Source organism: Dysidea avara, chromosome 11 (genome assembly GCF_963678975.1).
Source record: "Dysidea avara chromosome 11, odDysAvar1.4, whole genome shotgun sequence".
Taxonomy (NCBI): domain Eukaryota; kingdom Metazoa; phylum Porifera; class Demospongiae; order Dictyoceratida; family Dysideidae; genus Dysidea; species Dysidea avara.
In genome coordinates this window covers 3,618,790-3,642,515 of record NC_089282.1, presented here as the reverse complement: position 1 = coordinate 3,642,515, position 23,726 = coordinate 3,618,790, and the positions used below count along the sequence as shown (strand labels likewise).

At 36.4% G+C, this 23,726-nt stretch overlaps 2 protein-coding genes across 2 annotated transcripts; both read left to right on the top strand.

Annotated features, from left to right (window-relative positions):
* The first annotated feature begins 2,668 nt into the window (after positions 1 to 2,668).
* Positions 2,669 to 11,949, top strand: LOC136238704 (protein NLRC3-like). The gene is made up of 3 exons (XM_066029262.1): positions 2,669 to 2,815; positions 8,363 to 8,590; positions 8,879 to 11,949. Exons 1-3 carry the CDS (start codon positions 2,737 to 2,739, stop codon positions 11,638 to 11,640), a joined length of 3,069 nt encoding a protein of 1,022 aa, XP_065885334.1. The 5' UTR covers positions 2,669 to 2,736; the 3' UTR covers positions 11,641 to 11,949.
* A 2,637-nt stretch (positions 11,950 to 14,586) lies between these two features.
* LOC136239077 (protein NLRC3-like) lies at positions 14,587 to 22,711 on the top strand. The gene is made up of 4 exons (XM_066029818.1): positions 14,587 to 14,651; positions 14,943 to 15,267; positions 15,713 to 18,703; positions 22,498 to 22,711. The coding sequence occupies exons 2-3, from the start codon at positions 14,961 to 14,963 to the stop codon at positions 18,328 to 18,330; spliced, it is 2,925 nt and encodes a 974-aa protein (XP_065885890.1). The 5' UTR covers positions 14,587 to 14,651; positions 14,943 to 14,960; the 3' UTR covers positions 18,331 to 18,703; positions 22,498 to 22,711.
* The last annotated feature ends 1,015 nt before the right edge of the window (positions 22,712 to 23,726 follow it).

Below are 23,726 nucleotides of genomic sequence, written 5' to 3'. Positions count from 1 at the left end.
GACTCGCGGACTGGACTCACACACTGAGCTGGAAACAGCTTTTAAACAATAATCCAGGAATTATCCATCTCTTGCAACACTGGAGACACCACTATCGAGCTACAACTGCTGGTACTGCTCTTCCTTACAGGTAAACAAACTAGCGGTGCACTAATTAATTAGAATACACTTACGATACACGAGTACTAGCAGTGATAAAGTGTGGTAGAGGCTATTGTTGTAGCTTAGATGTTTTTCCTTTATTGCTTTAGCACTAGTACTAGGGTTGTAGAGATGAGCATTCTTAGCAGGGTAGCCATAGGTGGCACTGCCCAGCGAGGTGATGGGGCTATGCAAATAAACTGACTCATCCCTACAGTCCTAACACTAGTGCTAAGTACTGGAGCAACAAAGGAAAAACATCTAAGCTACAACAATAGCCTTTATCACACTTTATCACTGCTAGTACTCGTGTATCGTAAGTGTATTCTAATTAATTAGTGCACCGCTAGTTTGTTTACCTGTAAGGAAGAGTAGTATCAGCAGTGGTAGCTCGATAGTGGTGTCTCCAGTGTTGCAAGAGATGGATAATTCCTGGGTTATTGTTTAAAAGCTGTTTCCAGCTCAGTGTGTGAGTCCAGTCCGCGAGTCCAGTCCGTGAGTCCAGTCCGCGAAATACATTACGCCATCACTTTCAACTATGTTACACAGTATTTAAACAAACATATAATTGCCACTTCACTTATTCAATAATTGATAGTTGGGGAACGTGTTCAGACGAAAACAATGAGCCTGGCACCATTCCTTCCATTCCTCTAATACCGTGACAGTAACTATATGCATAGTAGTAAACAAACAACTAAAAAGTATAGTGAAACAAGGGAGGCTTCCAAAGATATACATACTAGTGGACTTTCAATCCCTAATTCAGTCCAGGTGGGCATTGACTGAAGTTGGTCCACTAGTATATCTTCAGGTGTAGGCGACCTCCCTTGTATCACTACTTTTTTTCTATGATCCCTCACTGAAATACAGACAATACAGTTCTGGTGTCTATCTAATTTTCTGACTGTCATGCATGTCATTGGTTGTTTGCATGCATTGCTTTAAGGGTGATACTTATACCTGTAGTAGCTTTTTAGTCATTAAGAAACTGAAATAAAACTAGGACAATAAAGTCCTACACATGGCTGGTACTGTTTCGCTTGCTATGTCTAGCTTCACCTACATTTATTTCTCATGGGGTTTTGTATGTGCTATACATAGTTAGCTGGGGTGTAGGAGTGTACGCAATTTGTTGCTGTGCAATACTGCACCTGTGTTTTTACCTTACATTATTTCAGCAGTATCAGTACCGTGAAATGGGCTAACTGCTGGTAAATGCATGCACTGTGGGATACTATATTGTGTCTATAGCCCACACAACAGTCATTGTTTTGGTATTCTAGTAGTTTTTTTGTAGCTCAACCATTTATTTGTCATAATCACAGTCATAATAAAAATTATGATATTTTGCTGCAAATCAGAGAGCTGAGCCCTGAGAAATTAAACAGCTAAAAAGAAAAGTGGATTTCACCAAACCATAGGATCAAGAGTTCATAATAATTATTTGTATGGCACCATACAAATATTATGAACTCTTGATAGGATTAGTAGTGACAGTAAAGAGTATACATGTGTAGTTTGGCTACAATACAAGTCCGGGAAAGGAATGCAACAAATGATGTACTCAAGGGGTCCGCAACTCCAAAAAATCCTGTACAAGATTTCAAATTTTTGCGATTTTTAAAGATTTCAAGTAATTATGGCAAGATTTCAGAACATTTGAAATCTTAGATATCCGGAATAATAGCATCACATGATACGTAGTATACGGAAATACGCGGAATTCTTTCTCGAGTTCTTACAAACTTGAGGGGAAGCTGGATGTAGCATACATAACGCTGCAAATATGGAAGTATACAGGAAATATACAACAATTTTCAGATTTCAAAAGGAGAGATTTCAACAAGATTTGAAAGAAAATGTATGTGTATATGGTGAAAATAAATTGGTCATAATTAATATTGTGTCAGACATTTGAATGAAAAGATTTTGAAAGGTCAAGCAGTACTGAATGAGCGAAATTTATGTATTGAGTTATTGAGGGTTTAGTATAAGGAGAAATTAAGAATTTTAAGTTCACTTTATGAAGTTTTGGTTGCATCTAATAAAATTGTGAAAATCTGCCATGGGTAAGGTGAAATCTTTTGGAAGTAAATAACCTTTCCTGCAATGCTAAAGAGTCTCTCAACATGTAGGCACAGAGAAAGACATACTCCTAGAATGTCTTTTGCCAATCTTGAAAGCAGGATATTTCTTTTGGTTGTCTTACTTTGGGCCATTGCTACTGTGTCAGTTTCAATGTATCCACTATCCACTATGATCCACCTGCTTATCGGCTTATATAGTGAGTGTACTTCGTTGTTGTTGACTTAATTTCTGTTGATGGGGAAATAGTCATCATACATGAACTTGAGAAAGAGCTTCTTATTTGGTGGAGGTTCTCGCGTTTATGCAGTTTGCTATATTCGTGCAGACTAGATAATAGGCCGGGAATAAAGGAAATGGACCGCCCGCCCGTATGATGCATGCAGATCGATCGCGTGAAAGCCACGCAATGTTCACGTGCTTGCTAGGTCTACAAGAAATTCGGAACGCCCAACGTTGTGTGTGTGTGTACCCAACCTTCTGCAATCTAACCATCGTGCAATCATCATGGCACATCAAGGACAATCGGGAGAGCAGCGCACCAGAGCGGACGAGGAATTAAAGCGATTTCAAAGCAAAGAGCAATGCAAGTTAACTTACTTTACAGTAATTTAACCAGAGTATTCATCATGATAGTATAGGCTGTCGAAGCACTCGTAAAAATCGGTTATAAAAGACTTAAGCTAATTTTATTTAAATTTAAATTAGCAACTGAATCACCCAGCAGGGTTGAACGCTAAGGTAGGGGTGGGAGTTTCCGGACAAAGTTTGCACACGCATTAGAAATTTATTCATTTCTCCTCGAGAAAAAAACGGATTGTACAATGCTTAGTGCCGAATTGTAGCTAATGAACTAGGCTATTGGTGGTATAAATTGTGTAGGGTGCTAGGAGAAAGGGCAGTTTAAATTTGCACTTTGAGAAATTGCCAAAAATTTATGTGGCTGGTTTCCGGACACCACTAAAAAAAGGCGTACCCTGCCATTGTTATGGGAAATGCTGCATTCTATTGAGTGTATTAAGAAGCAGAACTGCTGCCAGCCTTGCTCGGACCATGCGAGTGTTTTGCAGCAATTTCGAAGATACGACATTTGATCTACTGCCTGGAAATCGGTATCAGTTCTTGCCTTAACACAGAAACAACATATAGTAGCGGATCCTTGTTTGGGGCTTCTCCGGGATGCTGGTTCTGTCGATTGCGCGTGCCAGTTAACACGTCGCAGGTAATGGGCTTGGAATCCAGTTGTAATATTTCTAAATCATATATCCGTTCACTGAACATTTATGCTGCCTATATGGTTGCTTAAAATTGCGAACCGGCGGTGCCCTCAATCTCCTGTTAACATGCATAGTGAAACCTTTTTACACAAAAATACTCTACACGCGCAATATGATATGATCACAGGGGAAAAAAAGGCATAAGCGATTAGCCTGTGAGTCCTGCTCATGTACAAAAAGAAAATAATCATTAGATATATTATCACATAAAATCTTAAGCTATTTACAGAGTTATAGTTGACACTACATTGTTAGGTAGACTATTCCAAGCATTTATTGATCTTATAGAGAAGAAATTACTTCGAACAGATCTTGCACGTGGCTTGAACAATTTGAGACTGTGTCCTCTTGTTATGCTAGACAATTGTTGGTGAAAAAACATTTCAGTATTCATTTTGTGGCTGCGCAGTACAGACTTTACAAAAGCAAAGCTTACCTCAAATCGTCACCTCTTGTGTAGTTATTAAACACCAATTATCACTCGCCAGAGTTGGCAATTTCTCGGACAAAAATGTTACGGGCATTTCATCAGACCCTTTCGGAGGGGGCGCTTATAATTTCTAATAGATAAGCGCCACCCCGAAAGATAAGCGCAAGAGTTGGACCGTTTATAATCTCTAATCGATAAGCGCCACCTCGAGACTACATGCGCAAGCAAATTGTCAGCAATCCTTAAAGCTATCGAAACAAAACTTTAGTATTTTATAGTATACAAGTATAGGGTACTTATGTACTGAAGCCATAGCCTGATTAGTTTCTATTCCATCCTTCAGTAGCGGATTAAAACGAAGCGTCCGGAATACCCAGCTGTCCGGAAACCCCCTTAATTACTTACTTTAATGTATAGCTATACACGTCACGTACACATATATAAGTGTTACATGTATTGTAAGTTACAATAAGTGTTAGTTACAATACAGCAAGTGCTAAGTTACAATAAGTGCTAAGTTACAATACCGTAGGCGGGGAAAGTTACGCGTGAGAAAAGTTTCGCGAATTGCACTCTACTTTGTATACTGACGTAAAAGTTTCGCGATGCTGATTTTGCATACTAATTTATTACTGTACAAATACAAGCATGTAGAAGCTAACCGGCGTGAAAGTTTCACGATAGCTACTGCAATCGCGAAATTCGCAAAACTTTTTCCCACGCGTAACTTTCCCCGCCTACGGTAAGTGCTAGGTTACAATAAGTGCTAAGTTAGGCCAGGTAAAGTTGATTGCTAGTTTCCCATTTCAAGATTTTCAAAATATCATGCGGGCGGAAAGTCATTATTCATTATTCATTATGGCTAAAACCTTGATGACATCCGCCCGCATGACATCCGAGATTTGACTGCAGAATTAATGTCAGAGGTTTGTCATGATGTATCTACTGAACCTCCCCTTCAGCCCTTGAGTAGTGAATCTCTCTCCCTACATACAGCTAACCAAGATGTCGGTGCTCGCTTGGACATCAAGGCTTCTGGATTCTACGGTTCTCGGTTTGAACCTACTTTTTTTGATGTTAGAATATTTAACCCTTATGCCCCTTCAAACCGTTGTAATCCCTATCGCCAGCATGAAATTTCGAAGCGCCGCCAGTATGAGGAGAGAGTGCGAGAGATGGAACATGGTAATTTTAGTCCTCTTGTTTTTTCAACTTCTGGAGGCATGGGTGCCTCCACCACTGTGGCTTACAAGCACCTGGCCTTCCTCCTATCTTGTAAGTGGAAATCACCGTACTGTAGGGTGATGAGCTGGCTTCGCTGCCGTCTTGGCTTCTCCTTATTGCACTCTGCCATCATGTGCATAAGGGGTTCTCGCTCCTCCTCTGGTCATCCCTTTAAGGGTCATGTTCCAGCATCAGTTGACCTTGCACTGGGGGAGGGGCGTCTTGGGGCCGTTTAAGCCCCATTTCCTTTTTTTTTCTATTCTGTGTTCTGTAGGTTCTGTTTCAGTAGCTCTGTAGGTGTAGGAATAGGCTAAACCCATTTTATAGAACATCTTAGCGTAGAGTAGAGTGTGGTGGATGGGAGTGCCAACTTGGGCCGGTTCTTCTTTCTTCAAAAAAAAAAAAAAGTGCTAAGTTAGGCCAGGTAAAGTTGATTGCTAATTTCCCGTTTCAAGATTTTCAAAATATCATGCAGGCGGAAAGTCATTATTCATTATTCATTATGGCTAAAACCTTGAAGAAAACACTAAAATAAACTCACTATTACAATAATGAAGTTATTGTGAATCAGCGTAGTAAGTGGGCCGGGTCATTTAGGTCACAGGGTCAAGTGGGTCTTATCCACTTCACTAAATATCTGGGTCTGACCTGGATGAGCTCACGTGTGACTATAAGTTAACAAGCTCGATTGCATTGATGGAAATGCAGTTGTAAACATGCAAGAAACTTACGTGGAACCACACCCACCATTCAGGAATATGCTTCGCTGTCTGTGCGGGGTATATAGAGCCACGCCCACTTATCAAAATTGTACTAGCATTGCTCTGTGTGCATGCATGCATCACCAGATCCATGTTGCTACTTGAAATGTAGGTAACTAACTTCTGGAAATTCTGTAGCTGCATGTAAACTTATGTGGAGCCACCCCCACGTAATAATACGTAGGTGGAGCCACACCCACTTGATAATACGTAGCTACTCACTTCTTGCAGACAATTTTATAGTATAAAAAATGTAGGGCTGACTAGTGGAACTTGTGGACTTTTAATGTAGCTCTTGGGGCACGCCTCTATTTTAATTAAACCTGGGTCCCATCCGGATTACTATTCGGGTCAGTGGGTCAAACGGGTCAACAATACTGACCCACTTACAACGCTGTTGTGAATATTTGAAAAATCCATGCGGTGGAAGTAGCCATATAATGTAGCACTTCTATTAAGGCATATGGGCGGAAGCGGGAAACTAGCGATTAACTTTGCCTGGCCTTACAATAAGGCTAGGCAAACAGGCTTGATTAATTGTTTCTCATCCCCACCTGCATCCCTTTTTTACCCAACCGCCTCTGATTTTATTGCTGTTATCAATCACGTGCACACATATTTTGATGATAAGAAGGCTGGCTCATATACAGCATAGTAAAATGTCACTTGCATCTCAGAAACGGTGGTAAAATGTAAGTACTATAGTTCTTAAAACTAAGACTTTAGGTAACCTTTATAGTAACATTGTTAAAACTGGGAGGTGTTCAGTTACACCCAAGTAGAGGTGTTCTACTACACCCACACCTTTAGGGGTGTTCTAAGGGTGTGTTGTGCATTTTAGGGGTATTGTAGCACACCAATAGGGTGTACTTTATCAAAACCACAATTGAAATATACACTTGGTCGTTAGATTATAAATATAAATTGGTAACCTTTAGTGGTAAAGAAGAACAAGATCATTGATGTAAGTGTATTGAGTTTATATTGTATTACATTTCCATTGCAGTGTTTTACTTTGATGATTGTGACACCTTAGAGATGTGATAATGTTTGCAACATTGTTGATACCGCAAAGACCCTCACAAAGAATTTCTTTTTAAAAAGCCCAATACAGCCTTAGGAAATGGTATGCATAAAACACTTTGATCTTTGGGAGATAATGAGGTCTTTAAAATCCAATAGAGACCTCTATAAAATGGTTAGAGACCTTGAGGTTCTCTAAAATGATTAGAGACCTCCTACCTCCAGTTGAGGGAGTGAACACACACAGCACACCTCACCATTGATCATTGATGTGCTGAGTAGCATTGCAGATCTCATCATTGATCACTGATCTGCTATGCCTCCCTCCACAATTAACAGCAGTTAGAAAAAGGTGTTAAAGAAACACCTCTGTTTTAACAGTGAACAGTTTTAACAGTGAACAGTTTTAACAGTGAACAGACAGCTTGGTTTAGAGTATTTTCTTTTATAAAAAATGACCTCCTGCCCACATGGAAATCCATTTTTTTGTGGATGAGAAACAAGTAATCAAGTTTGCTTGGCCAAAGTGCTAAGTTACAATTACAAAGTAGGAGTTGTTAATTGTTTAAATGTTTCAAGATCATGCAATATTAGATAGATTAGGGACACATAGATATTCCATTGGGGAATAGTTCTGGGTAGAAACGAATAGAGATAAGTGTTTGCTGAAAATTGTATATGATTAAATTTCTGATCATGATGAGCTCGGGTACCAGTTTGATTTAATGATGGCAGACAGCGATTTGGGACAAGTAATATGTGATTTACTATCTTGTACAATAAGATGAGGTATGCTTGCTTTCTACATTCTTGGAAAGATGGCCAGTTTAGTTCATTTAACATCTCTGTGATACTGTAACAGTGGTGTCTGTTCCAAGCTAGCAGCTCGATGTTAAATCATTTCGAGTTTAGAGATGTAATTTTGGTGGTGTGGGTCCCAGATGGCACAACAATATTCAATAGATGGTAGCAGAAATTGTTTGTAGGCATATTCTTATGAAGTGGTTAAGACAGGAATGTAAATTTCGTCTTAGGGACCATGTAATTGATTTGTTTTGTTGCATATGTTGTCAATGTGATAGTGGCATGATAGTTTATTGCTCAAGTAAACTCCAAGATATTTAATTTTTTCTGCTGATTTCAAGGGTATACTCCAATCATTTGATAGGTCTACTGTACTTGTTTGTATATTTGGGATCACAGAGGTTGTGCTTCTTCACAAAAAATATTGACTAGAAAACCAGCCTCACAACATCTTCATGGTGCCTTCACAGTAGTGGTGAGGTACACTGGCTATGGTACTACGTTATTACTATAAAATATCAGCTTAACAAAATTACATACACATGTAATTATGATTTAAACATACTTATAGCACTCCATTAATTGCATTGTTAATGCTATGTCTTCATGTCTAGTGGTCTCACAGCCAAATTTAGCAGACCTTGCAAAATATGTCACACCAAGATATTCAAGTTACTGGAAGAAAATTGGAATCCATTTAAATGTTGAGAAGGGCAGGCTTAACGCTATTGAATGTGATTACAAGTATGTGGACCGATGCTGTGACCAGATGTTTGCTTTATGGCGTGATACTGATCACAATGCTACATGGAGCAAAGTTTTTGATGCCATTGAGAGTGCATGTAAGTACTCTATGCAGTTTTCTTTTGTAGTTAAAAGTGTTTATATAAGTATCCTGTTTATTTAACAGAGCTCTGTTCAAATACTACTAAAGTACACTGAGAAACTTGCACACACACTCTAAATACTCTAATTGAACAGTCATTACAATTTCAAGAATACAGATAAGATAAACAAGAGTTTACTGTACTAGAACTAAACAATGGGCTATTTTTGTATAGTTTAAGCACTAAGTCCTGGTAGCTTTTGTCGTACTTGTACTAATGTACATATTTGTGTTGCTTTTACAGGTAAGGACCTTGTTGACAGCTTTAGGGACAATTTATGTGGCTCATATAAAGCAATCAGAGATGTCTCTGAAGAAAATGAGTGGCCACCAAACCAGCCAAAAATGATTATTAGTGTTGTGGTAATACACCACACTGGCAAGAAGGGACAGAAGGAACTAATGGAGGTCGTTCATCGACATAAAATTGGAAGCCCAATTGTTGATCAGATGGCACTGTCCAAGGAAGATCCATTCAAAAAATTGTCATCAAAAATGCAACACTATGGCGAAGACCCACCTAATAATTCAAGAATAACAAAGAATATATCAGATATATTTTCTGCAGACCCTACTGTTGGGACTAATATACCACCAAGAACTATTTTAATTGAAGGTGCTCCTGGAATTGGAAAAACTGTGCTTGCTGAAGAAGCTGCTTACAAATGGGCCAACGGTGAGCTATTTAAAAACAAGAAATTCTTTTTACTGTTCTACATGCGGGATGACTACATTCAATCAGTTGAATCACTTTCTGATCTACTTGACAAGTATGCTAACCAAGATAAGGAAATGGTTAGTCAGATCAACCAGCATATCAATCGAAATGGTGGTGAAGATGTTGTATTTTTGCTAGATGGATATGATGAATGTCCTAAAAAGATTCGTTTTCTATCTGATCTTATCCGTGGTGAAATTCTTCCAAAAGCTATGGTGATCGTTACATCAAGGCCAACTGCTTCCACTTCTTTGTTTGTTAAAAAAGTTGAAATTTTGGGCTTTGCAGAGGAGCAACGAAATCGATACATTGAAATGTCACTAAGTAAAAAATTCAAAGGAAGATTGTTAGAGTATCTTGATAACAATCCCATAATCAACAGTATTTGCTACATACCACTGTGTTTAGCCATACTTATGTATTTGTTTAAAGAAGGGACTCAAGGGAGCTTACCAAGGACTTTAACTGAAATGAATAAGCTATTCATAATTCATACTATATGTCATCATATGGGTAAAAGAGGAGAAGCATTATCTGAAGGTGTTTCTGACATCAGAGATTTTCCTGAAGCAGTTTATGCTATAATACGCAAGTTGTCACAGTTGGCATATATTGGGCTGCGGCAAAATAAGTTGGTGTTTACAAAAGCTGAAGTTAAAAAGGTCTGTCCAGAAATTGTTGGCAGTAAAGAAGCATCTAATGGGTATGGCTTGTTGCCAAATGTGGAACACCATCCCCAGAGCGGAGGTGCAGGGCACACTATATCTTTCAATTTCTTACACCTTACAATACAAGAATATTTGGCTGCTTATTTTGTATCAAATCTTCCTCCTGATCAACAGTTAGTAGAGATAAAAGAATTTTGGAAAGATCACTTATCATTTATGTGGATGATGTATGTAGGAATTTCTGGTGTAAAGTCTGCTACATTTCAACAGTTTCTTCGCAAGCAACAAGATTTAGCATCTGGTGGAACTGTACTAGGTAGAAAACAAGGTTTGCATTTGTTCCAGTGTATCTTGGAGGGTAGTGGCTCTGATGTAACCTTGCCAGATGTAATCTCAGGGTTGTTTGCTGAAGACCGTATCAATTTACAAGGTTTAACATTACTTCCTTATCACGTTCTTTCACTGACCACTTTTATGGCCAAGTCTCCGTCGAGATGGAAGTCGATAAACCTTGAAAGTTGTCACATAGGTGATACAGGTACGTCCATATTGAAACGCTTTCTTTGCAACAAGCGTTACAAGGCAAAAACATCGGCTATTGAGCAAATAAATTTGTTGAGCAACGATTTGACATCAATACATGACGCTTATTGTAAGATTATTGAAAGAGGGTATTTTCAAAGGTTTAAGATGTCAAACCATAAACTCAGTGACCAGTTTGTTAAAAAAGTAGCCAGTGCAGTTTCAAAAAATAGCACCATTCAAGCACTTGACATATCTAACAATAGATTTGGAGTTGATGGTGTAGCAGCAATTATGGCTTGTGTAAAAACTAACACAACTCTTCAGTCACTGGACATATCGGACAACAGTATTGGTCGCAGAGGAGCTGAGCTCATAGCAGGTGCTCTTTATAACAACACTGTTCTCAAGGAGTTAAAGGTGTCGCGTAGTGACTTGCATGATGATGGTGCAGCAGTTATTGTGAAATGTCTTGGATGTACTAAACTAAAAGAACTTGATTTGTCATGGAATTCTATTTCTGGTAAGGGAGCCAGCGAAATAGCTCACTCCCTAGGTGTTAAAAATGATGCAAATACCCCCACAGAAGGCGCAGCTGGTAGCCATCAAGAAAATGAATCCAATTCTCAACCCCGTGCAAATCTTGAAGTATTAAATCTATCCCACAACAAACTTGGTAATGATGGGGCTGAATGTCTGTCATCTATGCTAAAAGTCAATTCTTCACTGAAAGTACTAGACATCTCCAGTGTTGGCTTAACAGACGAAGGAGTTGCTTTTATTTGTGATTCCCTCGTGTTGAATACTACATTGCAACACCTGAAGATGTCTGGAAACTATGTCACTTCAGCCAACATGATTGCAGGTGCTTTGGAATTAAATCAGTATCTTACAACTCTTAGTATACAACACTATTCTGCTAAACCCTTGTCTTTTTATTCAACAATTCTAAATGCTTTACATAGAAATAATGTCTTGACATGGTTGGGTTTACCCAAATGCACTGAACAGTCTCAATTGGATGAAGCAATAGCAGAAATAAATATATCTAGAAGCCATCAGAACATTCGTGCTATTACAGTAGTGTACTACAACTGATGAGAATTCTGTATGTACGTACATTTATATACATAATTTGTTATTTGTGTAGATGCACGCTTATTGGTACTTTCACTGTTGTATTGTAGTGTACTAATGATTTTGACTCTCATTGAATACTTTTGTCACATTGTCATAGTTGATTTAGTGGTGGTAATGTACAGTTGTATGTACCATGTAAGATATTTTAGTAACTATTTGTAGCCTCAATTTGATTTGTACCGAATAATGTACATGTGTAGATCTATTATGTAGATGTTTATGCATGTATGTTGAATCTTGTTGAAGTTAATCTAACTATACGACTCACCATGGTATATTAATGCAATCTCATTTCAAAGCTGCATGCTTTTCTAGTTGAGATGTTTGTGTTCTGGTATGGCGTACGTACATGCAAATTCCATCATAGTTGCAATCTATCCAGTATAACTGTTAGCTGATTTCTTTCTCTCCATCAGTGGACAGATAGCTAGAAGTAAGATGAGCCTTTTAAGGTGAAGACATCCACACGCACTCTGCATACAGTATGTGCTGTTTACAGTGTAAGACTAAGTAATTCACAAACAAAACACTGTTTCTAGTTATTTTATGGACATCTGTAATAGTTTAGTGAAAACCACACAAACTATTGTTAATTGTCTGGTCTTGTGATATTCTATTATCAATAGCATTGTTGAGAGATAAATGTCATAATAATTCAACAATTACAAGGGGTCAGGAGTCTAATCTCAGGGTTACCAAGTTAAAAAATGTGATAACTGGAACCCTATAGCAAGACAAAAAAATTAAATTGTAACTAGCTACTTACAGTGTAAGACAGTAGTATTGACTATTGTGCTGTGACTAAGTAAACCACAAACAACTACAAAACACTTTCTATAGTTATTTATGGACATCTGTAATATAGTTTAGGGAAATCCACACCAACGATTGTTAATTGTCTGGTGTTTGTGGCGTTACTATTATCAGTATACATTGTTGATGTCTTTCGCAATTGACAGATGCTTTTTACCAAGTACTTGTATAAGCTAATAGCCTAAAACACTAACCCTATAGACTTTTACACATCACTGTCGAGTGTGTAAAATGTCTAGTCCAAATGTAATAATAGGTAGGTTAATTTACTTAAAAACCTGCTTCAATTAGCTATAGATCTTCAACATTCAATCATATGTACTTGCTTGTATGCAGTGTAGTGTGTAGCTAAATAAACCGAAATCCAGCTGTTTATATTAGTATTACAATTTCATATATATAACTTCTCAACGTGCAATGTAAATGGGTATGGTTATAATTACTTGAAATTTTGGTCATCTCAGAGCTGATTCAGCTGAATTATACCTGATCATCATCACATGCATCACAGTCACATTGTACCTTATAGGTAGCCACAGGACTAGTTACATTATATGATTAAAACTTGTAGGTATATATACATGAGGCTGCTGTTTAAATTTTTACGAAGAAAAATTATTTTTAGTCATCTAAATGATTCACTATAGATTGCTACATGTTAGAGAGCAATTAATGAAGTGTTTTTAAAAATTGTATTATAGATACAAAGATAACCTTATACATAACAAGTATACAAAAAAAATAGGAATTTTCAACTAGATTAGGGACCATAGCACATCGATAAAAAGTACTGAAACAAGCTGGAGCAGTGCACAATATTAAATCACAGTAAAACAATAAGAAGTGTTATATCCCTACTATGCATTTCCATTATGGTATCTTGAGCACAGTAGGGATAAAACACTTCTAATTGGTTTACTGTGATTGTAATATCATGTACTACATACTCCAGCTTGTTTCAGTACTTTTTATTGATGTGCTAGCTAGTTGAAAATTGTGTACCTGTTTGTTAAATTTTTTTGTAAACTAAAATTATTGTGACTGGTGAACCCACGCATACAACGTCAAAAGAAACATAATGCACCCCAGTTATCAATTATCGTCTGAAAAGTGAAGGATCCATTATGCTTCATTATCAGCTATCAACCTGTTATACAGTAATTGCTGGACTGATTCCAACATATTGGAGAGGACCCAAACTGTTAAATTTCATGGAAATCCAAAGCCTTACATTACCATATCACTACAAATCAAGAACTGTTTTGAAAAGCACCTCTGCAATCAAAGTAGGCACTATGAAAAATATGAACGATTTCTGTTGCAAAGGGAAGCCATCACATGCTACCACCAAATCGACACCTTTCACTGTCAGCAAAGATGAACGGGACACAAAGAAGACATTGTTTAAGTCCATGAATGAATGCGTTGTATGTACTGCAGTATGCCAAAAGGCACGTATCTGGCTGAAGCGACGTCAAACAGTGAAAAAATCAAGTCCTTAGCCATCATCGAGTTACACTTGTCTGAAGGCATCAGTCAGTCAGTCAGTCAGTTACTAGAAAATTCCGTTCAACTCTTTTCTTTAATTTCATAGTAACTTGTTGAAAGCCGGCGTTTCGGGTCAATCTTAAGGCTTAGTTTTACCTAACCAATACTGCTTCATCATCGTCAAGGAAAAGTGAGGTTGGTTTTTGGAGATGTGTTTTCATGCGCCAAACCCAAACCTTTGTGGTCTCTACTATACATTACTTGCACAGTACTGTATGCAGCACTATCATACTTGTATGATTATAGTTAGTGATCACCAATAATTTGTGCATGCTTGGAGTGTTTCATCATACAACTACCATAGGTTTTGTACAAGTACTTAAGTGCTACTGTTCATCTTTCGATAGTCAGTCAACATTTTCAACATGTCTTTGAGTTATACATGTCCACATTGTTTAGTGAAAGTAACCACTCTGTTATCATCATGCACTACACAATTGCTTAAAGGAGCAAATTTTCACTTCCTACAATGGATAATGAATGTTCAATGTTCATTTTAATTTATATATAGCTACAATAGTATACCTATACACATACATACAATCCATACACCATGTCGACCTTGTATGTGTACTTTCTTTCTCAAGTGCAGGCTGTTTGTAGTTGAAGTGAGTGAAGTATAATGTGTACTGTAGCAAAGCATGTGCACCATTTATGGAAAGAAATTTGTGTTGGTAATTTTTAATAATCAAAAATAACATATGTGGCATAACGTATATGGTATATAGCTATCTTAACACAGTTCTTACAACTCATTATCAGTAGTGATAGCATGTCAATTCTAGACCATATCTAGGCATTACATTTACATACAATTACACTATAGTGCTGTTGTCCGTATGTATGTCTATCTACGTACTATGCATAGCACACTTGTTCTCCTTTTGTTGTATATATAGGTTCCCCAGTAGCCATTGATGATGACTGGAAGGCAAGTGTTCAATGACTACAGTCCTCAGCTAGTCTCTGCATTGCCAATGAAAGATCCTATATTTATAGCACGCCTTGCTCAGCGGGGACGTTTCTTTGGTAACCTTAAGGCTGAGGTAATAGCAAAGTCAACACCAGCAGAAGCAGTAGCACACTTCCTGGAGAAAGCAATTGAATGTTATTTATTATGTGATGACACTGAACCACTCAAAAGACTACTGTTTGTGATGGAAGAATTTAGTGAACCATTGAAGAGATTGTCTCGGGAAATCAGTCAATCTTTATGCATGTCAGGTCAGTTATTAATCACAATCTTACTAGTGTACCTGCATATATGATACTAGTTACAACTCAATTTCTATACCCCTCCTTTCAGCTTAAACCTAAGTACTATTATTAATTGTGCTCACCTGCATGATCATCAATGGCAATGGGTCAATCTCACATCAATCAGTTAATTATCTGCTGAAGTAGTTTACTGATAAGTATAGGTAGCGTTGTTTATTTCAGCAATTGTTAAGGACATGTTAAGTGCCAGTGCCGCCAGTGGTGGCTTTAGCTCAATTAAGTTACACCTACACATTTACTGTAATATGCATGAGAACACGTGTCCTGTATACTGGGGCTTAAAATTATCCCTGATTGCAAGCATGCAAAGAATCTGTGTCCATGTATTATCCTATATTCTAATTGTTTTGTTGTATTAGCTGAATATTATTTATATTACAATGACATACAGATGATGTAGGTATGGACTACCTTGTTAAAGTATTTAGAAAAAATTTGCGAGACACATACATTACAAGTAGAGGGATCCCTGAAGACAGTGAGTGGCCACCCAGCACCAACAGAATTGCTGTTGCTGTTGAAATAGTTCATCACAACAGAAAAGCTAGGGGAAAAGAGCTTCAGGAAAATACTTGCCAAGGGGATGCTTTTCACACTGCAGGAGTAACAAAGAACATAGCTGATATATTTACTCCAGATCCCACTGTTAAAAGCAATATTCCACCAAGGACTATTTTGATTGAAGGTGCTCCTGGTATTGGTAAAACTGTGCTTGCTAAAGAAACAGCTTACAAATGGGCCATTGGTAAGATACTTGACAAAAAGAATTTCTTCCTATTGGTCTACATGCGTGATGACTACATTCAGTCAATCATGTCACTTACTGATCTACTCAACATGTATGCTAACCAAGATAAAGAAATGGTTAATCTAGTCAACCAGCACATTAATCGCAATGGGGGTGAGGATGTTGCGTTCTTACTAGATGGGCTAGATGAATGTCCAGTTGATCTTAAAGAAATCCCTTTGCTATACCGTCTTATACGTGGCATTATTCTTCCAAAGGCAATGGTGGTTGCTACATCAAGACCTACGACTTCAACTTCTTTATTTGCTAGGAAAGTTGAGATATTAGGATTTGCAGAAGAACAACAAAAGGAGTACATTAAATCGCTTGATAAGAAATCTAAAACTAAATTGCTGGAGTATCTTGATCTACATCCCATAATTAGCAGCATTTGTCACATCCCTCTTTGTTTAAGTATTCTTGCATATTTATTTGAAGAAGGTAGCTTGCCTAAAACTTTAACTGAAATGAATAAACTGTTTATCATCCATACTGTATGCCACTACATGAGTAAAAAAGGAGAAAAGTGTTTTGGAGATCTTACTGAAATCACAGATTTTCCTGAAGCAGTATATGCTATCATACATAAATTATCTCTTTTGGCCTATATTGGACTACAGCGAAACAAACTAGTGTTTACAAGCAGTGATGTTAAAAAAGTGTGTCCAGAAATATTTGAGATGTCTAATGGGTATGGCTTGTTACAAGGTGTAAAGCATTATCCTCTAAGGAAGTGTGCAGCAGGTCACACTACATCTTTTAACTTTTTGCATCTTACCATACAAGAATATTTGGCTGCTCATTTTGTGTCCAGTCTTCCTCGTGAGAAACAGGTAAAAGAGATAGAGACATTCTGGAAGGAACATTTAACATTTATGTGGATGATGTTTGTTGGAATTGCTGGTATACGGTGTACTGCTTTTCAACAGTTCCTTAGCAAGCAGCAAGAGTTAGCATCTGGTGATACTGTAATGAACAGAAGGAAGAGCTTACATTTATTCCAGTGCATATTGGAAGGTGACAGCTTTGATGTAACTTTGCCAGATGTTATCTCAGGATTGTTTACTGATAATCATATCACTTTACAAGGCTTAACATTGCTTCCTTATCATGTTCTTTCACTGACCACGTTTATAGCTAAATCTCCACCAAAGTGGAAATCAATAAACCTAGAAAGCTGTCACATGGGTGATAGAGGGATGTTGATATTGAGACAATTTCTGTGTAGAAAACGTTACAAGGCAAAGACATCTATGATTGAGAAAATAAATATATTTGGTAATGATCTGACTTCTATTCATGATTCTTATTGTTATATCATCCAGAAAGGACATTTTAAAAAGTTTAACATGACAAAACATAAACTGAGTGACCAGTTTGTTACAAAGGTGGCCAGTGCTGTTTCAGAAAACAGCACTATTCGAACACTTGACATATCTAGCAATAAATTTGTAGTTGATGGAATAGCAGCAATTGTGGCTTGCTTAAAAACTAATATAACTCTTGAGTCACTGGACTTATCTGACAACAACATAGATCGTAGTGGAGCTGAGCTGATAGCAGATGCTCTTTGTAATAACATTGTTCTCAAGGATTTGAAGATGTCACGTAATGACCTGCATAATGATGGTGCAGCAGTTATCTTCAGAGGTCTTATGCATAACACAAAACTAAAAGAATTGGATTTATCTTGGAATTGTATTTCCAGTAAAGGAGCTTGTAAAATTGTTGAAAGTAAGCTTGCACTTTTCCCTAGTTCAAATCTTGAAGTATTGAATCTTTCCCATAATGGACTTGGTGATTCTGGAGCTCAAGCACTTTCAGATATGCTAAAAGAAAAATCTTCACTAAAATTACTGGATATCTCAAGTATTGGCTTATCAGATGTAGGCGCTGATTTTGTTTGTGATTCTCTCATGCACAATTCTACATTACAACATCTTAACATGTCTGGAAATAATATTACATCAGCTGACAAGATTATATGTCTCCTGGAAATGAATCAATGCATTTGTTTTCTTGATCTCAGACAGTTTCACCATGTTGATCCATTTTCTTTCAACTTGACCATTATAAATGCTTTATATCAAAACAACATCTTGACATGGTTGGGTCTACCAAAATGCACCAAGTTTTCTCAATTAAATGAAATAGTAACTGAAGTTAACGAACACAGAAAGAAACATCGTGTTAGCTCTATTAAAGTAGAATATTATAATTAATCAACCATAAATAAAGACAAACAACAAGAGCATGAGAAATTCTGTTGCTACATGAATTTTGGTAATTTCATTATGTCATTGTTGATAATACTTTCAGTAAATAGCTATACACAACATATGCTCAACTTTGATTAGGCTTTGATGGTCTATAGCAGAATGGAAACTGAAGTACACCAACATGCCTAGTTCAATTATGTATTTAGAACTGTTTATATTGAAAATGTAATTTATGCAATAATACGTAGTTAAATGCATACAGTATAACCATAAACTATTCATGACTGCCTGCAAACATAGCTTTACATCTATATACTTTAGTTGTATATTATAACACACAATGACATTTTGCTAAGCATAACATCACAGCATACATGTAAGTTATATGCAATAGTATTTGGTGTAAGTTATTTTAAATTGTAATATTTAGCTATGGATGTGCTTTGAGATATTTTACTTAAATTGCTATGTGTTGCTGGATAGACGGCTTTAGAAAGTATTAATCTCAACTGCAGTACAATCAAATTCCATACACATATATACCATCACTTATATTGTATATTTTCTCAATGACTCTTCACACTAGTCTGTAGTTAAGTCAGATATATGATCATACGGTTACAATAATGTTACACAAATACTACGGATTTTCAGTTTGCTGAACACCAGGTGGTTCTTGAGGACATAACATAGGTAACAAAAATTATGCTTTGTGTATACAGGTGGCAGTAAATTAGTGCTAGTTTCTATTATGCTTTCTTGCAGCAAAGCTACTTATACAATGCATATCCAGTCAACAGCTCTTCTACTATTGGTACTGTCATCATCATCAGTCAATGTAGTACTTTCATCTGTGTATTACATCACTCCTAATAGTGGCAACACATCCAACAACACTAATTGCTTGAATTACTGTGTGGCTCTCTCAGCACAGTATTTGACTTCACATACTCAGTTGAAATTACTATCTGGAATTCACCACCTCAACATGGCCATAACAATACAAGATGTTGACAACTTTTCATTGAGTGGAACACTAACACCTAATGGTACAATTGATACTGTTGTTAAGTGTGATAAATCAGGACAAGCAGGTGGAATAATCATTAGCAATAGTACATTTACTACAATCAAAAATTTGATTATAAACAATTGCACAACTCAACTAAAAGATTTCCTTTCATCGAATATACAAACTATACTTTGGCATAAAAATATTTCTGCAATTTCGAATACATTACTGATACAGAATTCGTATTCTATTATTGTACAGCAATTAATCATGCTCACAACTTGTACCTATGACATAATTTTAGACAATATCTTCTCAAACTCAAGTTTAAGTGGAGTGTTTTCTAAAAGCATACTGGTGTTGTACAGTGGCTATGACACAGTTGCACAAAACCCCAAACACAAATTGGTGATCACTGACTACCACCCTGATAATAATAATAATGAGTGGTATAAAATAGAAATAATACTGTTCAACCATCCTTATCATATTGAAATATTGCTCTCACACATTGAATTTCTGGTACAAAATGCAATATCCATTAAAACCCTTACCTGCTCTGGCTTAAATCAGCTAAAGATTTACAACTGTAAATTTTCAAATATTAAATCACATTCTCTTACTTCAGTTATATTTGTAGAATCTGGGACAAATTTATGTGGTAACATTAACAGAAGGAGAAACTTGGTTGAAATATTAGATTGTCACTTCACAAACAACACTAAATACAAGACAAAGAATTCAAATATGATAGAAGCATGTGTTACTGACTCACAAGATTTTAATTTCATAATACTATATATATACGCATTACTCATAGTACATTTCAAAACAATAGAAACTTTTCTATTCTAAAATTTGGGTGTGAGAACACTAATGCTGTACAACCTGTTATGTCAGTAATTTTTGAAAATGTCACCTTTATACACATAATAACTTTTTTTGATCCTGTGCTAGAATCATATCATGCACTTTTGACATTTAAAGGTCCTGTACTTTTTACCAGCATTGATGCATTTTCCATAATGCGAGCTTATCATACAAAAATATCATTTAAAAATTATATAGAACTTTCCAATATTGTCGTGCTTAATGTAATTGCCAGTGAAATAACCTTTGTGTACCTTAATACAACAATTAATATAACAAAAAGCTTAATTTTGGAGTCAGTAATAAAAGTATATCGTGAAAATTTCTTCTACCCACCATGTGTGCTGCAGTATTATAGTGAAAATGAAATTTCCAGATCTGATGAAAGTAATGAAATCTCAGATATTTTAATAGCAATAACTGAAAGTGAATTCCAATTTCTTTGCAATGTAAAATACTGCACATCTCATTGTAGTTGGCACAGTAGTGCATTATTTCAAACGTTAAGTCCCCTTGACATTAACCAAAGATTTATTCATTTGAGTAATCAGAATAGAATCACTGATTTAATTTCAGATGAGAAAGAAATATGCTACTGTATTGATGATGATCAGTATGATTGTCTGCTTGATGAAATAAACAATATCTATCCAGGGCAAACTGTACAGTTCAATTTATTACACATGAATACTGTCAGTGAACTTGTTGTAGTTAACAGTGCTCTACCTACATCATGTAGGGTAGTCAAGAGTTCTGAAATTAGTCAAGTAATATACAATAATTGTACTAAAGTTCAATACACATTTCATCACACTGAAAAATGGTGTGAATTGTTTCTTTCAACTTTGTCACAGGCTAATGAGGCATTTTATGTTAAATTGCTGCCTTGTCCTTTAAGTTTTGTTCTACACCCAGTGGAAGGTTATTGTCAGTGTGATCCTATTTTGACGTCAACCACAATCATATCCATCGCCAGTTGTAACATTAATGATCAGACTATATTACGTCCTCCTAACAGTTGGATATCTGCTGATGTGCACAATGATTCTTTTGTGTATGAAGCATCCTCACTTTGTACATTTGACTATTGCCTACCTCACTCGTCACACCTTAATGTCTCTAATCCTGACTCTCAGTGTCAGTTTAACAGGACTGGTTTGTTGTGTGGAAGATGTAAAGAAGGTCTCAGTACTGTGTTTGGTACTTCAAAGTGTAAACATTGTACTAATAATTATCTGTACATAATTATGCCAATTATAATAGCAGGAACCCTGTTAGTTTTGGTGATGTTCTTGGTAAATTTAACAGTAACCGATGGAACTATTAATGGATTTATATTATATGCCAACATTTTAAGCATTAACAGCTCAGTACTTTTAAGGCATTATTCAGCTACCTATGTGTTTATATCACTAGCCAACCTTGACTTGGGTATTGAAACATGCTTTACAATGGTATGGATGACTATGCTAAAATGTGGCTACAACTGGCATTTCCCATTTACCTCATCTTCATTGCTACATTACTCATCATAACTAGTCGATACTCTACTAGAATACAGAGACTCACTGCACACAGAGCCCTACCAGTACTTGCTACACTCCTCCTATTGTCCTATACTAAGATATTACGTACTGTATCCAGTGTGTTGTTCTCTTATTCCACAATAACTAGTCTTCCTAACAAAACCACTACACTAGTGTGGTCAGTGGATGCCAATATTCCATTATTTGGAATAAAATTTATTACACTTTTTACCGTCTGCCTGCTATTATTTATTATAATATTACCATTTAATATATTATTGATTTTCACTAGAGTATTATTAAGACTTAACTGCATTAATTATTTTAAGCCATTTCTGGATGCCTATCAAGGACCTTACAAAAACAGATACTATTTTTGGCCAGGATTGCAGCTTTTAATAAGAGCAGTTTTCTTTGCAATATCAGCACTTAATAAAGACATCAGTGTCATAATAGAATCGTGTCATTATCGGCAATAAATGCAATTCACGGATATGTGCAACCGTTCAAAAGCCATTATAAAAATATTCAGGAGCTTTTCATACTGTTCAACCTCATAACACTGTTCACTTTTTCATTATACCATGGACCAAACACTGCCATAGTAAATGCATCTGTTGGTATAGCTTTTATTCACTTTGCTATAATTCTACTCCACCATGTGTGGCTGTTTCAGTGTAAATCAGTAATAAAGAGCATTTTCACAAGCAACAATTTTATTGCAAAGACATCAAATAATATAAAAGAATTTATTGTTAACAGGTGGAGGACAACAATGTCACAACCTGGGAGATTACAAAATATACCACTACGAGATACAGTTCCTGATGTAACATACCAGTATGATCGTTTTCGTGAGCCACTAATTGGACTAGACAGTTAACTGTATCTTTAGAGTATTATCAAAAGTACACCTGTTCTTGAATTCAAAATATGAACTGTTTGCATGTTATACGATTTGTATATTTGCATTTGTAACTATTACACACATTATAATTACATGTGCATGTAATACCAACTAAAACTGTGAATACTAAGTCAATGAGGCTGTGCAAAGGGAGAAATTACATGGTGATACAGTGATTCCTTTTGAATTAAGATGATAAATAGTTATACATATATGGGAAAGTCTGCAATCTCAGTTATAGCTACATTATGTGACTCAATAGGCAAACTGTATTATGAACAGCTATTAGCACGCCGATTGCTATGGCAACATCCTGCTCAGCATATATACACCAGACAGGTGTAGCTATGTAATGCATCAATAATAGTATACATGTTATAAAGCAATACACAGCAGCATACCCAGGGGGTTTCTGTTTCAAGAAACCCTTTTGGATTTTACACAGTATTTGAAGCATTAAGAAACTAAAACTTCAGGTTTCCAGAATCTGAAATCTATCATGGAACAGGACATACTTTTATTTTACTCAAGTAATAGTTTCTCACATGATGGCAACACTTGTAGCATTGTTCTGTCCAATAATGCTGGTGAGAAGATCTAGATACTCTGATAAAGCATTCAGGCAATATAAACTACTCTAATATAATAGTCACAAAGCTGTAGTGAAACTCCTTTTCAAAATTCCTGCATACGCCCCTCAATACACAAAGGCTTTCTATTACAAGCTTAAGTCTTCTCTTTGTGGATTTACACGTTCAACATGTAGCTGCATTGCAGTGACATGTAGATTATGCAGGTGTGGTGGAAATATTTTTGAGTACATTACAATACCAAAATTTAATTAGAGAGATGCATACATACATATATATATATATTTATATATATTATATGAATGTCCAGTTGATCTAAAAGAAATCCTTTTGCTACATGACTGAATATGTGGCAAGTTCTTCCAAAAGCTGCATGTGGCAGTTACAAAATTAACTGTTTCTAGCTATACATTAACATTGCAATGACATGTCAGTAGATCATGCAGGTGTGGACCTTGCTGAAACATTTTTAAGTACTTTACAAGATAAAAATT

Coding starts and splice junctions, on each gene's coding strand:
- LOC136238704 (XM_066029262.1), top strand. CDS start 2,737: ATGGCACATCAAGGACAATCGGGAGAGCAGCGCACCAGAGCGGACGAG. Junction 2,816..8,362: donor ATTTCAAAGCAAAGAGCAAT/GCAAGTTAACTT, acceptor CTTCATGTCTAG/TGGTCTCACAGCCAAATTTA. Junction 8,591..8,878: donor TGATGCCATTGAGAGTGCAT/GTAAGTACTCTA, acceptor TTGCTTTTACAG/GTAAGGACCTTGTTGACAGC.
- LOC136239077 (XM_066029818.1), top strand. CDS start 14,961: ATGATGACTGGAAGGCAAGTGTTCAATGACTACAGTCCTCAGCTAGTC. Junction 15,268..15,712: donor TCAATCTTTATGCATGTCAG/GTCAGTTATTAA, acceptor AATGACATACAG/ATGATGTAGGTATGGACTAC.